General features: G+C 38.3%; 1 protein-coding gene across 18 annotated transcripts in view; it reads left to right on the top strand.

The window, feature by feature from the left end:
* DOCK10 (dedicator of cytokinesis 10) overlaps positions 1-21,009 on the top strand; it is a 154,474-nt gene that overhangs the window by 99,595 nt on the left and 33,870 nt on the right. For 16 of the 18 annotated variants that reach the window (XM_071812468.1, XM_071812466.1, XM_071812465.1 and 13 more), the window contains exons 16-29: positions 505-584; positions 3,877-4,064; positions 4,697-4,762; positions 5,617-5,709; positions 7,487-7,610; positions 7,763-7,884; positions 8,561-8,647; positions 9,183-9,275; positions 9,723-9,841; positions 12,568-12,637; positions 15,994-16,107; positions 17,318-17,389; positions 18,045-18,191; positions 20,093-20,176. In XM_071812468.1, coding sequence (XP_071668569.1) covers positions 505-584; positions 3,877-4,064; positions 4,697-4,762; positions 5,617-5,709; positions 7,487-7,610; positions 7,763-7,884; positions 8,561-8,647; positions 9,183-9,275; positions 9,723-9,841; positions 12,568-12,637; positions 15,994-16,107; positions 17,318-17,389; positions 18,045-18,191; positions 20,093-20,176 — 1,459 coding nt within the window. The remainder of the gene's footprint in view (positions 1-504; positions 585-3,876; positions 4,065-4,696; positions 4,763-5,616; positions 5,710-7,486; positions 7,611-7,762; positions 7,885-8,560; positions 8,648-9,182; positions 9,276-9,722; positions 9,842-12,567; positions 12,638-15,993; positions 16,108-17,317; positions 17,390-18,044; positions 18,192-20,092; positions 20,177-21,009) is intronic. The other 2 variants (XM_071812463.1, XM_065844314.2) reach the window with 1 other exon arrangement.

Raw genomic sequence — 21,009 nt, 5'->3', positions numbered from 1 at the left:
GTTTGTCTGTCTAAAGCATCTCCTAGATAAAAGGAATTTAGCATCACAGTTGTGGCACTTCTCAGATTGTGTAGACGTGAGGAATATACTTTGGTCCCTTTTCAGCATGGCACTTCCAGAAGCCATGATGCCATGAGCTCCTCTCATCTTAGTGATCACTGAGTTCCATTTAGAGAACATTTGATTCAGATTTTAGAAAGAGAAAGTGGGTACGTTAATTCTCATAAGGGTTGGTTCATCAGTTTCTTCCTCTTTTGCAAGATGTACTGTAATATTGCTTGCAAAGAGAAGGCAAGAATGAGGCCAAGAAAGAGGAGAGAAAGAGAGAGAGAAAAATTCATGCTGTTGCTTTTGATTTAATAGCCAATAGGTGTATGTTAAATGTGTTTAATGCATATTTATGCCTTAAATCAGGGTCTGTTTTTCATTTTAGGTTAATTCCTATGATGAATGTCATCTCTCTTGTTCTAATTTTCTAAAATGTTTTCATTTCTGTCATTGCAGAGCAGAGAAGATTAGCAAAATACAAACTATACCTGGCTGTTTGGACATTGCGGTTGATTGTGTTCCTTTGGAACATCCAAGTATGATTCTACTTTATAATTAATTATTACAATTAAATAGGACATTGTCATCAACTTTCCAGCCATAACTACCTCGAGACAGTTCTGGTAGAAGTGTCGTTCCATAGAAAAACATATGCAGGGAGTTGTTCTTTATTTGTTTTTATTTAATTACACTGTTATTTGTTTCATCCTGTACCTGCCCAGATATACTCCAGCAGTACAGAACACAACATGCTGAATCCAAGGACCACTTTTTGGTCTCTAAGGGATTAGGCCAAGAAGATGAGGACTTCTGAAGCTTGATGTTTGCAGCCTTGCGCTGTTGGTGGGCTGCAATGCTCATGTTCTCTGAATTAGCATGTGTGGGACACGCAGCAGGTTAAGAATGCAGACTAGATAAAGGACTTAATGCAGAGGCCACTCTGGCATCAGTGCAGCAACTGCAAAAAGAGATGCTTCTAACTGGATCCTTTTATCTCTTTTTAAATTTTCTGTTGCAAGGACCACAGTTCTGTGACCCACTGTTGCAAAAAGCTCAGGACCATGGAATTCCTCTGAAGTCTATCATCACACATCTTTATACCATTTTCATATGCTATTATATAAAAAAATAGTTGAACTAACATTTCAAAAGCAGTTTTATTTTTGAAATTAGAAGAAACTGCTGGCTTGGAGCTGGCAAAATGGTCCAAAGCTTCTTGGGCCTTTTACTGTTACCTGACTCGGTGTGCACTGTGGCCAAGTGAAAGTCTGGCTGTAAATGGTATGTGCTAGTAAAGTGCCCAGTTCCTGTGGAAAGACAATTAAATTTCCCTCATTCTAAAGAGTAATGGCTTAAACATTTATTTGGTTTTGGGAAAATTAATCTTACTCTGAATAAGGCTGTAAAACAATTTAAAAACTGTACCAGAAAACTTCCATACTGTAGGATTCGTTAAAATCTCCATGAAAACTCTTGTTGACTTCAACCAGCTCTGAAGGGAGCATTGTAATAGCAGTAACCAGTTCTGTTGTAACACCTCCTTCCCGCTCAAAATAAGTTGTACTAGGCTATCGCTAAAATCCTTTACTGCCAAGAAAAGCCACTGAAAAGGAAGTTGGCCAAAGATCTTGGTACCAAGATCTTGGCCTGGTACAACTGTTTCTCTAGTGACCAACACTACCTTGCTTCACATTAGCATCAGTTTGCATTAGACAACAGAAGCAGATCTTTATTTTTATAAGCTACCACAATTAATAGCAAGGGATGTTGTCTGACGGTGTTTAACCTGAAACAAAACTTCTGCCTTTGCTGCTACATGGGCAGAAACCAAAATCCTATAGCTGTAGCAGAGGGGAAGCTGGAGCTCCCACCTGCACTGCATGGTCCCTGCTTCTCTGGCTGGAAGGTCAGGACCCTGAAGCTGGCAATAGGGCAGCAGGTACTGTTGCTGCTACATCCCCTGCTTTCCCCTTAAAATACCATTAAAACGCAGAACTGTGAGGCTCCATTCTTGTGGAGGGCAGTCACGGGGAGTAGTTTGTAGCAGAAAGCCATGCAACTGACAGCAAAGTGGGCTGGCGCCTGCGTGTGCGTATCTGTGCGATGGACGGGAGCACCGAGAAACCAGAGCCTCACAGCTGGCTGCAGGAGCCTTTGCTTGCCAGCTGGCTTCTTCCTGGAATTACTGCCTCTTCTCACTCTCTACAGGCTATCGCTGCTCTCCTATCTGAGCCAGTGAGATTTAAATACTTCGTTTTTATACTTCCCTTTTTGTGTTCAGTTCAGCACTATTTCTTTTTCCCTGTGGATTTTCTACGAGCTCCTGGAAGTGCAGTATTCAGAGAGCACAGAAAGACCTTGGGTTGAGGCTAATCATGATCAAAAATGGACACAATAAAATGCTTGTAAATCAAGTTTGAGGGCCATCTGGCCAAATTATAAGACATAGCACATCCTCATTTTTAAAATGGGTTGCCTGAGATTTGCCCAAACAAAAAGCTGCCTGTCAGAGCTTTGTAGACCAAGAGTAATGAGCAGAGTCTCCCAAGTACTGGGAATATTAGTACCAGAGCAGCAGACCTTCAGAAGTTTGTATGTGACCCTGAGTATCTTCACTGGCCAGCAGAGGAATTTGCATGGTCATCCACAATGAACTGTTGCTGATGCTGTGGAGAATAAATCTCCTCAAGGTTTTTCTACAGCAGGTGGTGACTGCTTCTGGCTGACAAATCCAAGTAATGGAAATAAGCTGTCGCCTTTTAATGCTGCCCATTTTGATTAGGAAAGACAAAGGTTTTTTTATATATATGGATCTTCCCATGTAAATTCAGGAGCTGTGTTGGTTGGGTGTACGAATCAACCAGATATATTCATATTTTGTTGGGCAGCAGGCTGGAATGTTTTCAGTGTCTATTTGAAAGAAAGCAAAGAGAAACCACCCTGCTTAAGCTGGCATAGAGCTGCCTCTGTCCCACCTGCTTGTGCTGCAGAGGACCTGCACCGTGCTGAAGCTGCCCGTTTCTTCTTGTGTTAGTTTAGAAGGAAGTAAAATTCGGTATCGTGCATACGAGGTATCACCAGCTTCTTCTGGCTTCCTCACCACAAATTGGTAGGCTTTTCCTGTGGGTTATTCTAGGGTTTGAGAAATGAATTTGTAGGTAGAACCTTCAAACTGCTTTTCCCAGAAATAACTTGGGACATCCCAACATTGGTGACCCTTCTCAGGTGTTTTTATGCAAACAGCCTTTGAGTTCTCCATGCTGCAGTTACATGTCTCACTGAGCTAGCGGCACAGGCAGGCGGGGAATGCTCTATCTGGCTTTCATCGCTCCTTGTCTGGGTGAGAGAGTGCTTGTTTTCATCTTCTGTTTCTTTATCTGATTTCAGTTATCCCAATTACATCATATATTTAATCTATTTCTGCACTACTTGTTTCTTCATTTCATTTACTATGTTATTAAATAATAGAAAAACTTAAATGAGATATTGAGCTGTAAAATTAATTAGAAAGAGCATCACTTCAATATATTGAAACTGCCCATATGCCAGTGGTGCTGTTATGCCATCAAATATCGTATGTGTCAAAAGAGTTTTTCAGTGCTGTACTGTTTAACTGAAATGAGATAAGCCATTTAAGGACAACATGTTTTAATTGTTCTGAGGTAACATGGATGCAGTCTAAGGCAGAACTTGACCTGTTGCATCTCAGCATTGCTTATTATTTGCAATTTAAGGCAGGATTTTAGTTGTTCCATCTCAATATTACTTAGTATAAGACTGTAAAAACAAACATAATATGTGATGGCTTTCTTTTTTGTTCTTTTGAAGACTGTGTAACTTCGTCTTTTATTCCAATCAAGCCATTTAATGACATAAAGGAGCATCAACCTACAGTGGAAGTTGAGGAGTTTGTACAGGAATCAACAAAATATTCTCGACCTTACAGAGTATACAAGAACCAAATATACATATATCCAAAACACCTCAAGTATGATAGCCAAAAATACTTTAACAAGGTACAGTATGTAACCAATTCCGGCCAAAATTGGGTAGTAGTGTGCTGCATGAGCCCTCATCGAAAAGGAGTACTCATCATAAAGGAGGGGGAAATGGTGATGTGCATCACTGACTTGGCTTTTGATCTTTTTTAATTTTTGCAATCATAAAACATTGGTACAATTTTAAGGAAATGAATCTACGGATCAATTTTAAGTTGTATCAGCGATTCAAAGAGAGATAATGAGGTAATAGCTCTTTTGCAATTTTCAGAAGGGCTGTATTTTAATGAAATGATCTGTGCAGATAAAATTAATCTGGATAATATCTGTAGTTCTTAAATGAAACTCGAGTACTGCTTGCGTTTTCATGGTGCTTGAGACTTAATTAAGGGCAAGACACAAGTAAGTGCTGGTCATTTTAATCTGCTTCTACATAGTCAATTCGAGGCCTGGCTTGCATTTTGGCTGTTCTTGGAAATATTTTTTTCTAGTGATATTATTGTGATTTAAAGGCATTTTAAATGTTGATATACCATCCGCATGTTTCTTCTAGATTTTGAAAAGAGCTTATTTCATCCATTATTATTTTCCTCTTTTTTTATGAGTACCCCCTTTCTGATCTAAGCTTTAATACATTCCTGTCTTTTCAGGCACGGAATATAACAGTGTGCATTGAATTCAAAAGCTCTGATGAAGAAGGAGCGAAGCCGCTGAAGGTGAGCCACAACAGGAGTATATTTGGAGAACCATGTTTCTGAGGACACTACTTATAAAATGCAGAAATGAGGGCAGTACTAACCTGGAATAATTAAAGAGTGAATGTTGTCATGTATCCTTCTATTCATGCACTATGGTTCTGTCTGATCCCAGCTGGTCATAATGATTCAAGCTCACAGTGGCATTGTGCAGTGCTGGCTTTCTGACTGGTAGAGGGGAAAGAAAGAAATAATAGAAAACATAACCGTGTTTTTACAGTGCAACTTGCTTTTTCTAAAATTTACCATTTACCCTACATTTCTCACTGAGCTCTTGATTGAAAAGAGTGAGGCACAAAATTAGAAGAACCTGAGACTTAGTTCTTAACCTTGTTATTGACCAAGGGCTACTGTTGTACTGTGGTTTCCCCACCAATAAAGTGACCGTTACTCAGTAATCAGAGCCTCTAGACAGGACTCTGCTTAGGAAGGACATTGGTAACTGATGTAGCTTTTATAACATTGAAAAGTCAGTGAAGACGTTGTATTGGCTATTGTACTGCATAAAAGTGAAGTAGCTTTTGTAAAGCTTTTTGTGGAAAACTCTGAAATTAATAACAGCAAGGAAGAAGTATAAGGACCCTGTGTTGCTTAGTAGAGTGTACGGTAATTTTCACAGAATCAATGGACTTTTACTGGAAGCGTGTATAAAAAATAGCAGGTTTGAGCACTTAAAATGTTTCTTTTAATATTTGATCAAAGCAAGTATCAATCTTTCATGATATTGTTTTCAATGTACATACATATTAGATATACCAAGACTAGTATTATCAGCAGAATTTCACAATGTAATTAAAGCATGTTACTTTTATCAGTGTATTTATGGAAAGCCAGGTGGACCATTATTTACAACAGCAGCCTACACCGCTGTGCTACATCATTCACAGAATCCTGATTTCTATGATGAGGTCAGTCTGCTTTTTCTTTCTTTATATGTCTGCCAATTGTACATGTTTTCCAGTGAGAGAGGAAAATATGTCCAAAGAATATTTCTGTTACAATTGCTTGTGTATCTAGATGCGCCTGTGTTACATAGATTAACATAGTGTCTCACATTTGAGTGTTTTTTCTTAAATCAACTCAGTGAATCCTTCCTTTTGTAAGGTGTTCTGAGTACAGTTAAGATGCTGTATAATTAATTAGGGACAGTCTAGCTCTCTAAAATATGCGTCTGGATTGCATTAAGGGTCCAGCTGCATCTCTGAGTTTAATGGAAACAGTAAACATTATGATGAAGGATGGAGCCAAATGTCAGAACAAATCCCTGTCTGAGATGTAAGATCTGCATTGGGGCATTTTTGTTGATCCAGTGGTCTGAACAGAATGAGCAGTGATGTGTAGTGGCTGCAGCAAGTCATTTCGCTGGTGCTTTTGAGGAAGCAGCTGTAGAATAGAGTTCATATGTTGGTCTTTGCCAAATGTTAGTTGCACATGCCCCTTTTACGTTTTGCCAACACCAAGTATTGATCCCCCAGTCTTTCTGCAGGTGAATTTAATTAGTTTCACCCTTTCAGTGACTAGTGTGTTTGATGGGCTGTGAATGTCCTGTGTCTGTTCTGGGTTTTCCACTACTTTGATAAAATGACAAAGGCAAGACCAGCAGATAATGTACAACTATGTGTGAAGTATCAATTTTAAGATTCATACTTAGGAACTGAGATGGAGCTTAAGGCATTACAGCTTCAGAGACCTTGAACCCACTGCTACATCTTTGTAAGCAGTGGTTTGGGTTGTAACACATCTGAAAATGTCCTTCATGTGATGCTAGTGAGCCATCTGGTTTTGAGCAGATTACTTTCAACTTGAATGAAGAGCTGAATTCAGATCTTAATAGCTGATTTGGCTGGAAGAGGTGTGCACCTGTCCTAAATGTTCCTAGCACAGCAAGTGCAGTCTTTAAAAGAATGTAGTAAAAGTTGCTGTAATCTCCATTTCTGAATGGCCATTTCATATCTATGTTTATGGTATTAGATTCTTACCCATAAGCTGATTTAACATTGGAAGCATTTGTCAACCATTTCTAGACCTTACTTTAAGCATAGGATTAGCTTGGATAAACTACATCATAGCTCACAAGGGCAAGGGATATTTTTTATTAGTTCCTATGGCGATATGGTTTGATTGCTTTGTATTTTTATACCCATAGGTTAGTAATACCTCAAACCCAATCTGTAGTGTTTCTTGGATGACATGATATGAGATTTAAGACTGAACAAAAATCATAAATAAAAGTTTATTTTTGTGTCAGCATTTATTACTTGGTCGTTGCCATGAAATGATGATGAAGCAGTAGCAGAAATGTCATTTTAGGTTTTGGTTTGATTATCCTGAAAATGTGAGAATAGTGATGGCTATTTATAGCTGCTAGTGTGCAGGTGATCGCTTCTAAGCAGGGTCCATTGCTCTTTAGTTCTGTCCTCTTTCATCTTACACTCTTTCATCATAAATGCAAATATTCATCCACAAGACAGAGAGGAAAACTGTTTTAAGTAAAAGTGATGGATGATCATCCTAAACAATTTCTTTAAGAGAGCATCTATTACCCATGCAGACAAATACTGGCCAGTAAAGGCAGGCTGTGTTTAGACCTCTGTGTAGAGAGAGATGTTACTCATTTAGACCATCTCTGATGACTGGTGTAATCGATTTTTAAACTAAAGTGAGGTGTAACATTTTACATTTCAGGTGAAAATTGAACTTCCCACTCAACTCCATAAGAAACACCACATTCTGTTTTCATTTTATCATGTCACCTGTGACATAAATGCAAAAGCTAATGCCAAAAAGAAAGAGGCTCTGGAAACACCAGGTACCTGTAGTAGAATTACTTTCAATTGTAAATATAAATGATGTACGTTCAAATAAGGATTGCAGAATTTCTGGCTGGATATTATTGTCTTCCTTTGAGCTTGAGAAGCTTGATTTTTCCAAAGAATCAAATTGATTTGTTCTTGTGCACAGTGGGATACGCGTGGCTTCCTTTGTTGAAAGATGCCCAGTTGGCTTCCCAAGAGCACAACGTGGCAGTGGCAAGCAGCCTGCCTCCAAGTTACCTCAGCCTTCCAGAACCGACTAGTGGAAAGGTATTATTTCAGACCTCAGTATTGTTCAAATGGTACAGAGCATTTGTTTGCAGATGTTTTACATGAGATCAGATTTGCTTTTACACTTACCTGAAAGTGCAAATGATAAACAGGATATCACTTTTAGATAATTCACATGCGTATCGAGTGTATGAACTATTATATGTACCACTGGACTGAGAGTCGTATATTGCTGATTCACAGCTATATATGGAAAAAGTGTATTTTATAAGTATGTATTCTACAATATTATCCTTAATTTCTCCAAAACATGAATGTGAGTGCTCTTAAAGAACTCTTTTCACAAACTCAGGCCATATGACTTTAATTCTCCAGCTGACGTGAGCCACGATCATGATTCATACTCCAGCTTTGTGGTGTGACATCATATTTTCCCACTGATCCTGTCCAGTTTGGATTATTTCTGCATCCTTGTATTTGTTTCGCTATTGTCATGAGGACAGGGTGGGGCAGTGATCTGGTCCCTTGAATTATGACATTCGTGGGCTTGTGCTGAAAAGGAAGTTTATACTGTAATAATCCTGCAGTTGTGAAAGCACAGTAGCCAGCACAGTTCATGCACACACATGTGCAAAGCTATGCAGTGAAAATTTAATGCACACTTGAATAAGTAGGAAATAAGTGGGAAATTTTGTTTGTTTGTTTGTTTTAATAGCAGATCGGCTGTGATGTAAAATGGGTAGATAGTGGGAAACCACTTTTCAAAGTCTCTACTTTTGTTGTATCGACAGTAAATACTCAGGTAAGCCAAATTCCCTCTTAGCTCTGTTTACCTGCTTACAAACAAAAATGGTCCAGGAATGTCTGAAAGATGCTATACAATCTTGTATGAATTTGCTTCTTTAACATTTAAAGGCAAGATGACAAGGATGGAATGCACACTTAAAGGAAAAATAGAAATTATTTAAGATTATACCAACAGAAAAATTATGGAATATCAGTTTAAACAGCAAGAGGGTAAATTGTGAGCCCCAGGAAGAAAACAACAACAAAAAAATCTGGCCATTCAAATCCCTTAGATTGTGAATTAAAAACTAGTTGCTCAAAACACTGAGAAAAGGAGTGGTCAAACCACGTGGAAATAAGTTGTGTGTAGCAAACTGTGTTGACCAGTTGGTCGGACTAAATAAGTTGATCTGTCTTTCTGTGTCTTATGTCTAAGGCAGTAGGGACCAAGTATGTTCTTCAGTATCATAGGTGATCACTGTAACCAATTAATGGAGCTGAATTCTAGTCCTTTCTATAATATACATTAATCTGAATGTTTATTATTTTAGGATCCATACCTGAATAACTTTTTCCATCAGTGCCAAGAAAGGGAAAAGGATCTATCCCAGCCTCCTACCTCAAACTTCATCAATTCTTGTAAGGTAAAGTAACCTGCAGCACAAACTGTGCTATAAAATTGCACTTAGGCCTTTCTCTCAACCGATCTGGCATTTCACAATTCTAAACACGGCATATTAGGAAATACAAGTCTTGAAAATAGTACTTATTTTCTTGCTTGTAGATACATATGCTTAGTGAAATATGAAAATTGGTTTTAGTTTCTCTTTGTCTCTTTTTTTTTCCCTCCTTTAGTCAGGGTAAAGCAAAATATTGAAATTCTGAAATTTGGACAAGACCTACAGTTGTTGTCTGGTTGTATTTAACACTAATTCCGTGGGGAACCAGTCCTCTACTTAGTTGTCCTGTTTTTCTACTGCTGTCACACCAGTGGCTGAAATGCATTTTACCTGCTGAAGCAGAAAACCAAGTAATCAACTTTCATTGCTCATACTGGAAAACTCTCATTTTCTTTCTTACATCTGTTACAGAATTTGCTGAGGATCGAGAAGATCCATGTAATTATGAATTTTCTTCCTGTAGTCCTGAATCAACTCTTCTGGGTTTTGGTGCAAAACAGTGATGATGAAGTTACAACAGCTGTGACCAGGTATCTGAATATTTTCTGTATGAGGAAAATGATTCCCTCCGGAGTGCAAATATAGAGTTAGTCCAGTTATAGCTACTCTTACAATGGCTGACTGTGGCTTTTAGACTTCAGTAGATGAGAATGCCTGTTTCCTTCTAAACACAGTGCTCTGCAGATTATGTGTGGAAGAGTGTGGTATCATGTGGCTGACTGATAGCAACCAGGAAATCACTGACCCTGGCAAACATGTCTCTGTACCCTGAGGCAATCCTAGGTGAAGGTCTCATTCTCAAGGAGCTAAGTGCTTCCTAACAGAGCTGAATACCAGTTTTGGTCTACGTTTGTGTCTGAGGCTATGAAGTTCAGCACAGGAAGAGCTTAGCATCTTGCAGCATCCAATGCAGAGTCAAACAACCAGGTCACACTGTTCTGGGCATTTTTTAATTAGAGTAAATCAGCAATAACTGAAGAGCAATGGAAGCATTTTCCAGTGAGCAGGCAAACAACTGAAATGATTTGCTGAGTCTCTCACCCCTCAAATAATGAAATTGTTTTTATTGATGCTGTTAATCAGGGCAGCAGGAAAAAATATTGGAAAGCTTATTATTGGTCTCTGCAGGAGGGCAGAAAGTTGCATTGCATTTTCTTTTGGCCATAGTGGTGTTTTTGCTGTACTTCTGCCAGTAGCTAAACACGGGGACTATAATACAACTGATAGGAAAAAAAAATGACAACTGTATTTAGCAAGCCTGTTAGACTAATCTGCTGTCAGTGTATTTTTTTTCTTTCCACAAATTGTTTTTCAGAATTAGTTCAGGTTCCATGGCACCTTGCAGGGCAAAGTCCAGCTTTACTGCATCTAAGCACTAGGATTAGAAGAACCTTTCCTTGTAAACTTGTGTGATTTCATTACTACAGACTATTTTCCAAGGGAGAGAGGCAGTCAGACGTTTGTTCAGGACTCCTTTATGGCCAACAAATCAACTGATGTTAAGGTTAGATACAGAGAATGAAAGATTTCATCCAGGCTGGAATTTCAGGATCAGTTAACTGACTGGAAAATAAATGCTACAGAAAATGCAGCTGTTAAATAAACAGTTTTAGTAGTTGAATGGAAAACAGAAAGGATAATAATATTTTCCTGCTTAGGATTTTGGCTATACAGCCACCTGGCCAAAAAAAAAAAAAAAAAAAAGAAAAGAAGTATTCTCAGTGTTTTTCTTGTATGTGTAGTGGCTTTTGTGCAGATAGAGTTGATGTCAACGGGACTATGCACGTCTGCACTGTGTGCCATTCATTGATGTGTCCTATATATACACACATTGTATTTTGTTTAGAATAGCTTGAAGCAGCTTGTGTTGAACATATTAAAAGCAACAACAACAGAATGAGAGCATAGATTGGCTTATGTGTTAGGAAGAAAACATTATTCTTTTTATACTCTCTTGTGGTTATTTACTTGTCTAGGGGCCCAGTCATGTCATCATTTCTCTGTCTCATGTTTGCCAGAACTCATTTCAATTTCAAATCAGAATAAAGGCTGAAGGAGCAGAATGGGCACAACTAATTTTGTCATAGCTTTTTTTGTTTTGCTACAAGGTTTACTTTTCTTACTAACAGCGAGTAATGAGATATATGAAAAATACTGACTTAAAATAATTACAAAGCTTTTGAATTCAATAATAAGAATTGGCATAAAACACTCAAATAACCAAGCTAGTCAAAATTACTACTTGTATGTGGACCACAGTCAGCAATATTAATACTCCATTTTAGTCATACTGTTACTATGCATATCACTGAATTTGAGATGCAGTTCACTAATTATTGACATTTGAGTACCATGAACTGTTTCCTCCCCATTCTTTTAACATAAAAATAAGATAATGAAATTGCAGAGTCTTTTCTGTGTCAAGTATCCTGAAAAAATTAAATCACAGTAATCAATAAGAAATCTTATGGTTCAGTTGAAGAAGACTTCTTGCTCAGAATTGTGTTTTCTGAAACAGGATGATCTCAACAATAGCTCAAGTACAAACAGAAGAGAAAACTTTGCTGACACACTTGTCTGTTAGTAGCAGCTCAGGTTGTGAGAGTGAGTGCCGACATGACCCAGCCAATTTTCCTCCATGCTGCTGATCACCAAGCTGGTCTGCAGAAGCTCAGGGCATCTGTGGTTGCACCAAGTGTCCGGCCTCTCCCTGCTGCTCTGTGCCAGGGGTGCTGGCTGTGGGCAAACAGTGCAGGAGAGGGACCTGCTCAGGCTTGACCTTAGGCTTGTGTTTGTCTTTGATTAACGGTGCTGTCATAAGCAAAGTATCACAGCTTTACAGAATTACTGCAATCTGACAGAACCTGACAAGCATTCCCAAAGAGGATTTTGCCCCTCTGTTTCATTAACATACTCTAATTTTTCTTATTCCTACTCATCCAAAGTCAGTATAAGTTTTAGTTAGTTAATAGTTTTATTTTTTTGCTACATCAGTAGAGTTATAATCATTAAAACTGGGTGCATTTTGTTAGACGAATGCACATATAGCAGCACAATCCATGCAAGTGGAAGGCCCAAGGGGTGACCGTGTTTTTCCCAGTGGAACAGTTTCTGCACACACTATTTATCATCTGAATTACAACCCTTATGGACTGTTCTAAATAAGGTTAAAATAACAGAAAAATGTGATGCATCAGATAAACTTTCTCTGCCTTACGACACAAAACAGTTTGTTATTTTTTCTTTTATCTTGCAGAGTTCTTACTAACATTGTTGCTAAGTGCCATGAAGAACAACTAGACAACTGCATCAATTCTTATGTGACGGTAAGATTGCTGTTATACTGTTAACTAGTTTATGTGGGGGGTTTTGGTTTTGGCTCTTGTGGGGTTTTTTCCTGTCTACTCTTAGTTGTACTTGCTTGTGGCTTTCTCTGCATTTGCATCATAGCTTTCTACCACTAGTAGGATGGTTGTCTATGGTTAGGAAACTAAGGTAAGATTTGGAAGAGGCTGAGTCAATTCTCCTCTGCCATAAGTTTCTTCTGTCGCTTTGAACATATTACACCACCTCTCTGTGTTTTGGGGGCATCCTGTAGAACAGGACTGTCCTTATCCACCAAACTCAGCTGCATCCTGGCTTGCAACTTTGCTCCAGTGAGGAGGACAAAGGGCTGCTCATGCTTCCTCTGCGTGGTGCAGCTTTCTTTCTGTAGGACACCAAGTTGAGCAAGCACAGGGGGAGGAAACTGCAGGGCACTCTTAAAAGGTACTGGGATCTGGGAGGGGTGACTCTCCATAGTCAACTGATGACTAGAGCTTACGTTTTAAAAGCAAGACCTGGTGCAGTTGCACTTCCACAGAGCCTCTGGGAGCATAGGCTTATTGTCAGTCTTTGTGAAATGGTGTTAAACTGAGAATTTCCTACCTTACAGGGTGTGAGAGAAGGGAAGCTGGAGATAAAGAGATGAAAGATCATAAAATTTTAGCTGGATAGATACCAGGGACATTTAATTTAGTTTGCTCACTGTTTGCAGCATTTGTCTTGACGGTGAGATTTCTCACTTTAAAATATCTGACCAGCTGTATTATACATGTGCAGGGTTGCCCTAGCTGTAGTTGAAAAGGATCCACAAGTGGTAATTTTTATGTAAGAGGTACTTCTGAGTGTCTTCATGGTTGCAAGACGGCTGCATCTTTCTTAGGAAGCTGTAGCTTTTTAACTAAGCTTTACATTATTTTCTGAAGTTGTCATTTTAGTTTCAAGATCCTGTGTCTTTATGTGTGCTGTTGTACATAAATTCTTCTCTAATTTGTGGAGTTCGTATTCTTGTAACTGTACCCTGTTTACTCAGCTTTTTTCATCCGTTATTGTTTTGAAGAGGAGGGTATATATAGAATATATATGGATACGTTCTCTGGAGTTTGGTTCTGGGCAAGCTGTATTATTGCTTAAAAGGCCAAAGGAGTAGCCTCTTTAAAGATCATCTCCTTGATATCCGTATCAATTGAATATCTATTTAATGAGTATGAGTAGTGCTGTTGGCCAGCAAGTATCTCAAAAATTGTGTATTTGGGTAACAACTTTATAAGCTGAGATTTTTATGAAGAAGGATGTTTTTAAGTAGAAGAATACATTAACTGCTGTTACTGGCATGGACAAATGAACCTCATTTAAGGGTGTTACACTTTTTGTCCTTCCACTTGCCTGTATTTTTTTTCTTGCCCTTTTAGTTGCGGGAGAGAGCGCTGGAAAATTTTTTCTAGTCTTACTGGATGAATCAGTAATGATTAAGTTGTAATATAGTTGAGTATTCGTTTATTAACTTAGTTGCATATTTTGAATAGCAGCATAGAGCAACTTGCAGATTGTTAGCAGAACTGAAGTAGGTATTGCCATTGCATTGTCGCTTGGCCTGCACTGGCTCAGTGGTGACAGAACTGATGGAGGTCATGGTAGCAATGAGAGGTCCCCCACAGTCATGGAAAGAAGCCATGAGCGACAAATATCTGTATGGGATTCTGGCTGTAATGATATTCTTATTTTTTATTATTATTATTATTATTATTATTATTATTATTATTATTATTATTATTATTATTATTATCATATATTTTTATATATTCTTCTCATAATGATTCACTGTGCAACAAGTAGTTTTCATAACGTACATTTCATTCGTGAATTATGTGTAATATATGTGACATAAATTTGGGGGGTTCTAAAACCCTAAAGGTTTTTTAAATTAATTTTAGGAATAAAGTGAAAGCAAATACTTTCCTCATGAACTCTGAAACTTTAGCTTTTTCAAGTGTAGAATAATGAAAATATGGTATGAGTTAGGTTACCAAATGGGAAAACTGGTTTAATTTCAGTGTTGACAACTGCTGTTTGATATTTCCATGGTATGAATTTACTTCTAAATTTCATGAAAGTATGTGTTTATAGGTGAAACATCTCAGTAGTCAAATTTTAGTCTCCAGTACTCTGATCTAAGCAGAGAAGAATTCTGCTGAGGTCTAGTAGAACTGTTTAGACTCTAAAATAAATACCCTATGTAACATTTAAATGTAGTTAATTAGACGGGTATTAACACCTCTTCTATATAATAACTTTTCAAAATTGCCACAGACACCTATTGCAGCTAAATATCTTTGAAATAACAGGTGATTATTAAGCCACACCAAAAGTCCATTTAACCTGTTTTTCCATTTCCAGCAGCAGTCAAAAGCCAATAAATGTTAATCTCCTTTATTCATCTGTAAGGAAATGAATGCCTACTTTAGAAATGCTGATCTGGGAATAAGTAAGTTGAGAATTGTGAGTGACTGAGATGCAGTAATAATGCGAAACTACACTGACTTAAACTGGACCCAGAAATGTCAAACTATGTAGGGAGAAGCTTATGGCATCTGCTCTGGAAACAAGACTGAATGTTAATAAGATGTTTTCAAGTTGTATTCCTTTCTCTTACCTGCCTTGCTGAATGGAAAAGGTATTTCATCCCAACTGGTGCACTGGCAGAGCTCTTGCTTTAGGGAAGGTATAATGATTCCCAATACCAAATTATTAGCTTAAATTGTTAAATAAAACTCATACTAGATTTATGAGTTCTGAGCAACTTGGGAAGATAAATTCCACTCTTGAGGGCTGAATTTCTGGAAGGGTTAGAGTTTTCCCCTTCAGTCAGCTCCAGTGGGTGCTCTGTGCCGTTCAGGACAAAGAGTTGTTACCAGCTCTGACAGGCTGTTGCCACTGGAAGAAAGGAGCAAGTGAAAGGTGGCCCTGACTAGGTGGGTAAAAAACCCTCTGTACCTCCTCTGCTTGCTTATTCCTTTTTTTCCCCGGTGAAATGTCTTGAAAGGCAATTTAGAGGTGTCAGGATCCTATGCCCTACAGAAAAAAAATTAATTGTAGCACTGATTTTAAGCAGAAATTCCTCTTGGTTCACAGTAAGCTGAAATCAACAGGAAGTTGTGTTTAAAACTTGGATTTTGTAGGAGAGCAGTGTTGAGCTGTTACTGCTAAGGGGAGTTAAACTTCATGTGAATGTGTTGTTCAGTCAAGGTATTTTGGCAGCAAAGATTGTCAGGAGTGTATAAATAATTTGTCTTCTCCAGAGTTTTTTTATATTTGTTTTAATATATATTTTGATAATTTTTATTTTTCCTTTCTTCTTCAGTACGTGTTCAGGACCAAATCATTTGAAGAAAGGACTGTTCATGAGGAGCTGGTCAAGAATATGACTGGTCTTCTGAGGTTAAATGACCAAGTAACAATGAAACAGGTTTTGAAGGTGAGTGATAGCATATTTGTAGTTTTACTACTGGTTTTCTGCCTGAAACTCACTAGTTGCATCTCTTTCTCCTCTCCTTTTTCCCTGTACAAGCCTTGCACGGATGACATCCTGCAGTGATTCAACAGGACAGGCTTACCAGACTTGCTGCAGTTTCTCAGCATAACACATTTCTCAGAATGCCATGGTTTACATAATAAAATTCATCCTTTCTGTTACAGCTCTGAGTGAGAAGCTTAATTCTTACACAATGTGATGTGACCAATTGCTTTTAGGATACTTTGTTTTAATTTTTATTTTAGAAGATGCAGGGAGAATATTCATCTGTAAGTAGAACATTAATACCTGATTTCAGCTGCTGCCTTTGATTGACAGTGACCAAAATGAGAATGACTGAGGTTTCCTGAGGTTTCTCATGTCAAACCAGCTCTAAGCAATTAATACATGTGCAAGCCCCATCACTGAACATGTCGGTTATGGTATGAGAGCTAACCAGTCCAGCTCAGGAGTTCCCAATGGCAAAAATACATTTAATTGTGCCTATTTCCTGTGCTGAGCCACTGGAATAGCAAAAATAGGCTGAAAAAAGCAGAGAGGCTGTCCTGCAGGAAACCTGGCTCACGCAAAAGTATTTGTGGTTGTCTTTGTTGTATTGTGGGGTCTTTTTGGCAATTTGTAAGCTTTTTGAGTGTATTCCTTTCACATATCTCCTGAGATTTGAGGTTACAGATATTAATCTGTATTCTACCTGTTTGCTATTGCAAATGGTATTTGAAGAAGCACTGTTTATCTTTTCAACAAGTACCATCTTTTTTGGGCCGAATTACCAATCTGCTGGAACTAACATAGCAGTTTATTCTCAGCTTTTGTTCTCTGGGGTTCTCTGCCTTGTGCATTTCTGCCAGTTACCTGCAAACAAATAGTGAAGATGGTGCTCCACAGGAATGGAGAGATGGTAGGAGTGGTGTGTGGGGAGCTCCTTATTGCACAGAGCCACAATGACAAAGTGCCTGAGATGTCTTCAGCTTTCTTAAGGACGTGATCCCATGTTTCTCAAATACATGGCACTTAGGGTCTTTGATTTGTTTATCATGTAGAATTTATCATTTTGCATTACTGAGAAATGCAATCCATCTATAAGGAATGGTAATGCATCATAAAGTATTTATCAATCACTTTTCCTAATCTCTTTTTTCCTTCTTTTGAACAGCATTCCTGGTTCTTCTTTGCTGTTATCTTAAAATCAATGGCACAGCACTTGGTTGATACAAACAAAACAAAGGTAAGTGCATATATATGATCTCAATTAAGTAAGCAGTCTGCCTCTTAGGGAAAATAGAAAATGCAGTATCCTGGGAAATGCATATGCTTGGACTTTTCTTCTTGACTGATAAGAAAAAAAAAAAAAGGAAATGCTGTTATGCTTTGTAAAATATTGGTTTTTCTCGAGAAACACATAATATTACCTGGTAGGCTCAAATCTTTTATTCTTTCTTGTACAGAACTGATGGGCCAAAAATACCATTGCATCAGCTTTGTAATGGGCAGGTTAGAATGGAATGAGAATTCTTTAATTTCTGCTGGTTACCCAACAGGTGGTTATGCCAGACAGCAAATAAACGATCTAGGAACTCTCCTTTTGGTTTGAGCAAACCTTACGTAGCTGGAGATCAGTGTTTTGACCTCTTTTCTGCCTGATTATCAAAGATGCTTCTATTATACTTGTGCTGGAATCTGAGGATAAGGTTTCCCACTTTCCTATGAACCAGATTCTTCTCTTTGGCATTTATACTCAGAATAGAGCCATGGAACTCTAGGAATATTTTTCTTCTGTGTTGAATGACCTCTGTTTTATTCTTTATTCTTGGCCTGAATGTATTTTCAGGTTTAATGTGCAACATCGTACATTCTCAAGTGATGACCTATTCCCTGTTTAGGTTTCTCGAACTCAGAGATTTCCAGAATCATTTCATACTGAGCTGGATACACTTGTGATGGTCTTAGCAGACCATGTTGTTTGGAAGTATAAAGATTCTCTTGAAGAAACCAGGAATGCAAACTACAGCACTGCCAAATTTCTGAAGGTGAGATGTCTGTGCATATGCACTTATTTCCCCATACTTAATGCAAACTTGAGACTATTCTAGTCTAGTCAAAGGAAATAAAAACAATTCTGAGAGAATGATAGCTCAATATCCAAGTATAGCGTTGGCCTGTAGCTCAATTTTTTTATGCCCTTGGGTCTTTGAGAATGCAAAAGCTTTATCAAAGTCTGCTTTAGAGCAATTTTGATTCATTTATATCTTTTCTCTAAAATAGCCCACATTTTCAAATTTTGTGGATTCTTACATTGCATTCAAATGGGTAAAAAGTTTGGTAAGGAATGAAACGGTAGTTACATCTGAACTGGTATTTTTTCATTAAATAGTATAGCTCTGCATGACTGCAGGTGGATTAATATTTCCTAATCAAAACCAGGGTGGGTAGCTTTTGCAAACCAGAATAAGCAAATTGCAAATATTATGTGAGATACTGTAATTTACCTTTTTAACACTGCAATGCCATTTCATTTACCAAATATAAGAAAATACATGCGTGCTTTGGAAAAGTCACTACAAGGGGTTGTGTTTTGTGGTTTAGTCCTAATATTTCTCAATCATTTTTATTTTCCCATCACTGCATTAGCTGTGGAGCATGGGAAAATTGCCATTCAATAAGTTACTTAATCTAGATTTGAACTAGATGCACACACAGCCCACTTCCCATTAATGGAATGATGTGCATTAGTGATGTACAGGGCAGTGTATATGGTACACACTAAAACCCGGCCTCAAATCTTTTATGACAAATTGAAGCACAGCATTAGGAGAGAGCAATATTCCAACAATCAAATGTTCCTGTGAGGTTATAAGGAAAACAACCAGAAACTGAAAATGGATTTTTCTCCTTCCACACACAGGTGAAATAAATGATAAGCTTGCTCTCCGCTGTGTTGCCCTCTGTTGCTGATACCATGTGGAAGCCCTGGTTGCTGTTGGCATACTGACGTTAAACTGTGTCTGTTCGTAGTGGTAGATCATTTGGAAGATGATGCTGGTTTGAGGCAGGAGGGGCTCAGTCAGTAGTTGCGGGCTGTTGCACCTGTGAAGGTGTTGCAGATTTACATGCTATTTTTGTGTTTTAGCTAAACAGGGAAGACAGTAATATTATGCTACATGATGTGGCATATGGCTGTGTTTTAATTTCTTTTCAAATCTAGTCTGCCAGAAAGAATTACATAGGTTAGAGATGATACGGCTTTCTCAGGCTGAGATTGCAGCAGCCTTGTTTGAATGTTGTGTGGTGGAAGGCTCGGGGCTTCACTAGTTTTGCAGAGTACCAGAGAAGGCGGGGAATTCAAGATTGCATTCCCTATCTGTTAGGCAGGCTCTGCAAGGGAAAATATCAGTAACTGTAGCACCAAGGCCCTCAAACACTTTTACACCTTCTGGCTCTTTAGCCCTATCAGTCAGCAAGAGCAGTGTTCTCATCATACAGTAATGTAGTGGCATATGTGTTCCCAGAGAGATAACGGAGCTCACAGACAGCAAGTGTCATGGCTGGACTAATTCCTCAGGAGGAATCACTGAAGGAGATGTTCAGGTCAGCTCCCATCACGTGCCACCTCCAGTGATTAAGTGTTGCAGTATATGAATGGCTTTGATTAGCTAAACTTTCGCCTAGTGCACTGGATGCTGTGATGGTTATTTTTAGGCTATAGACACAGTGAAAATGAAAAGTTTGATCAATCTGTTATTACTGAAAAGAAATTTAAAAATCAAGCCAGATTCGCTAGTTGCCTGGTTTTTCTTGCCCTTCTATATGACTAACTTCATCTGCACAAATGATTCAGGTTGGTAGGTGATGCAAAGCAAACAGCTGGGTGAGGCTGTGTACTGGGTTTTTTTGGCTAAAAAATCATACTTCTTTTTTCCTCCTTTCTTAGCGCTGTTTTACATTTATGGATCGTGGATTTGTGTTCAAGATGGTCAACAATTATATAAGTATGTTTGGAACGGGAGATAGCAAGGTATAGTTCTGATTTTTGTTTGTTTATTTGTTTTCCAAAGTGAGAAGAATATATTTGTATTGAAACTAAGATCTATTCCATGGCTTCACCATGCTCAGAACTCAAGTCAGTGAAAACATTTACTGTAAATTTGTGTTAAATTCTCTTGGGTTTTGTCCATTGGTCCCCTTTTCTGGGACTGAATAGCCATGTCCAAACAACTGCTCATTGAGCCCTGCAACAGAAGACTCTGCAAAGACTGCTCAGAGTCTACAAATATCAGTGGCAATGGGCAGTAAATTTCTTTGAGGAGATTAAAGTAAGAGCATATGAGCAAATTACCATAGTGTAAACTCAAGTGAGAATGTAACATCTTAGTGACTTTGAATGAATGGTATGTTCTTACCTCGTTGATGATGCAGGAAAGCCAATTTCCTCCAAATTAGTTTGTGCTTATTATGAGGAAAATTCCCTGCAACCTGAAGTTCTTCTATAATACCTATAATAGTCAGTGATATATATTTTGAACAATACATTTCAAACTGCAAGAGGTCCTCAAATTATTCAGCTTGACTTCTTTACTCTTCATCCGTCAGGATGAGTCACAGGCTTCCATGACTGGGTTTCTGAGCTGCCATACTGGAGCATGTAAGATGATAGATAACACAGTGTATTCAAGATATACACTTTGAATGACTCATCTTTCCCCAGAAAAAAGCTTGCAAAACTTGTCTGTTAACTGTTCACAATTATTTAGTGGTGATCTGGGCATTTGTAGGTAATGAGAGAGATTACCCCATGTGTGGTTTGATTTTTACTAAAACCAACTTCACACTGCTTTAACCTCATCTCTG

This window comes from Patagioenas fasciata, chromosome 9, assembly GCF_037038585.1.
Source record: "Patagioenas fasciata isolate bPatFas1 chromosome 9, bPatFas1.hap1, whole genome shotgun sequence".
NCBI lineage: Eukaryota > Metazoa > Chordata > Aves > Columbiformes > Columbidae > Patagioenas > Patagioenas fasciata.
Note: the sequence above shows the minus strand (reverse complement) of the source record. Positions and strands in the feature narration are given on the sequence as shown.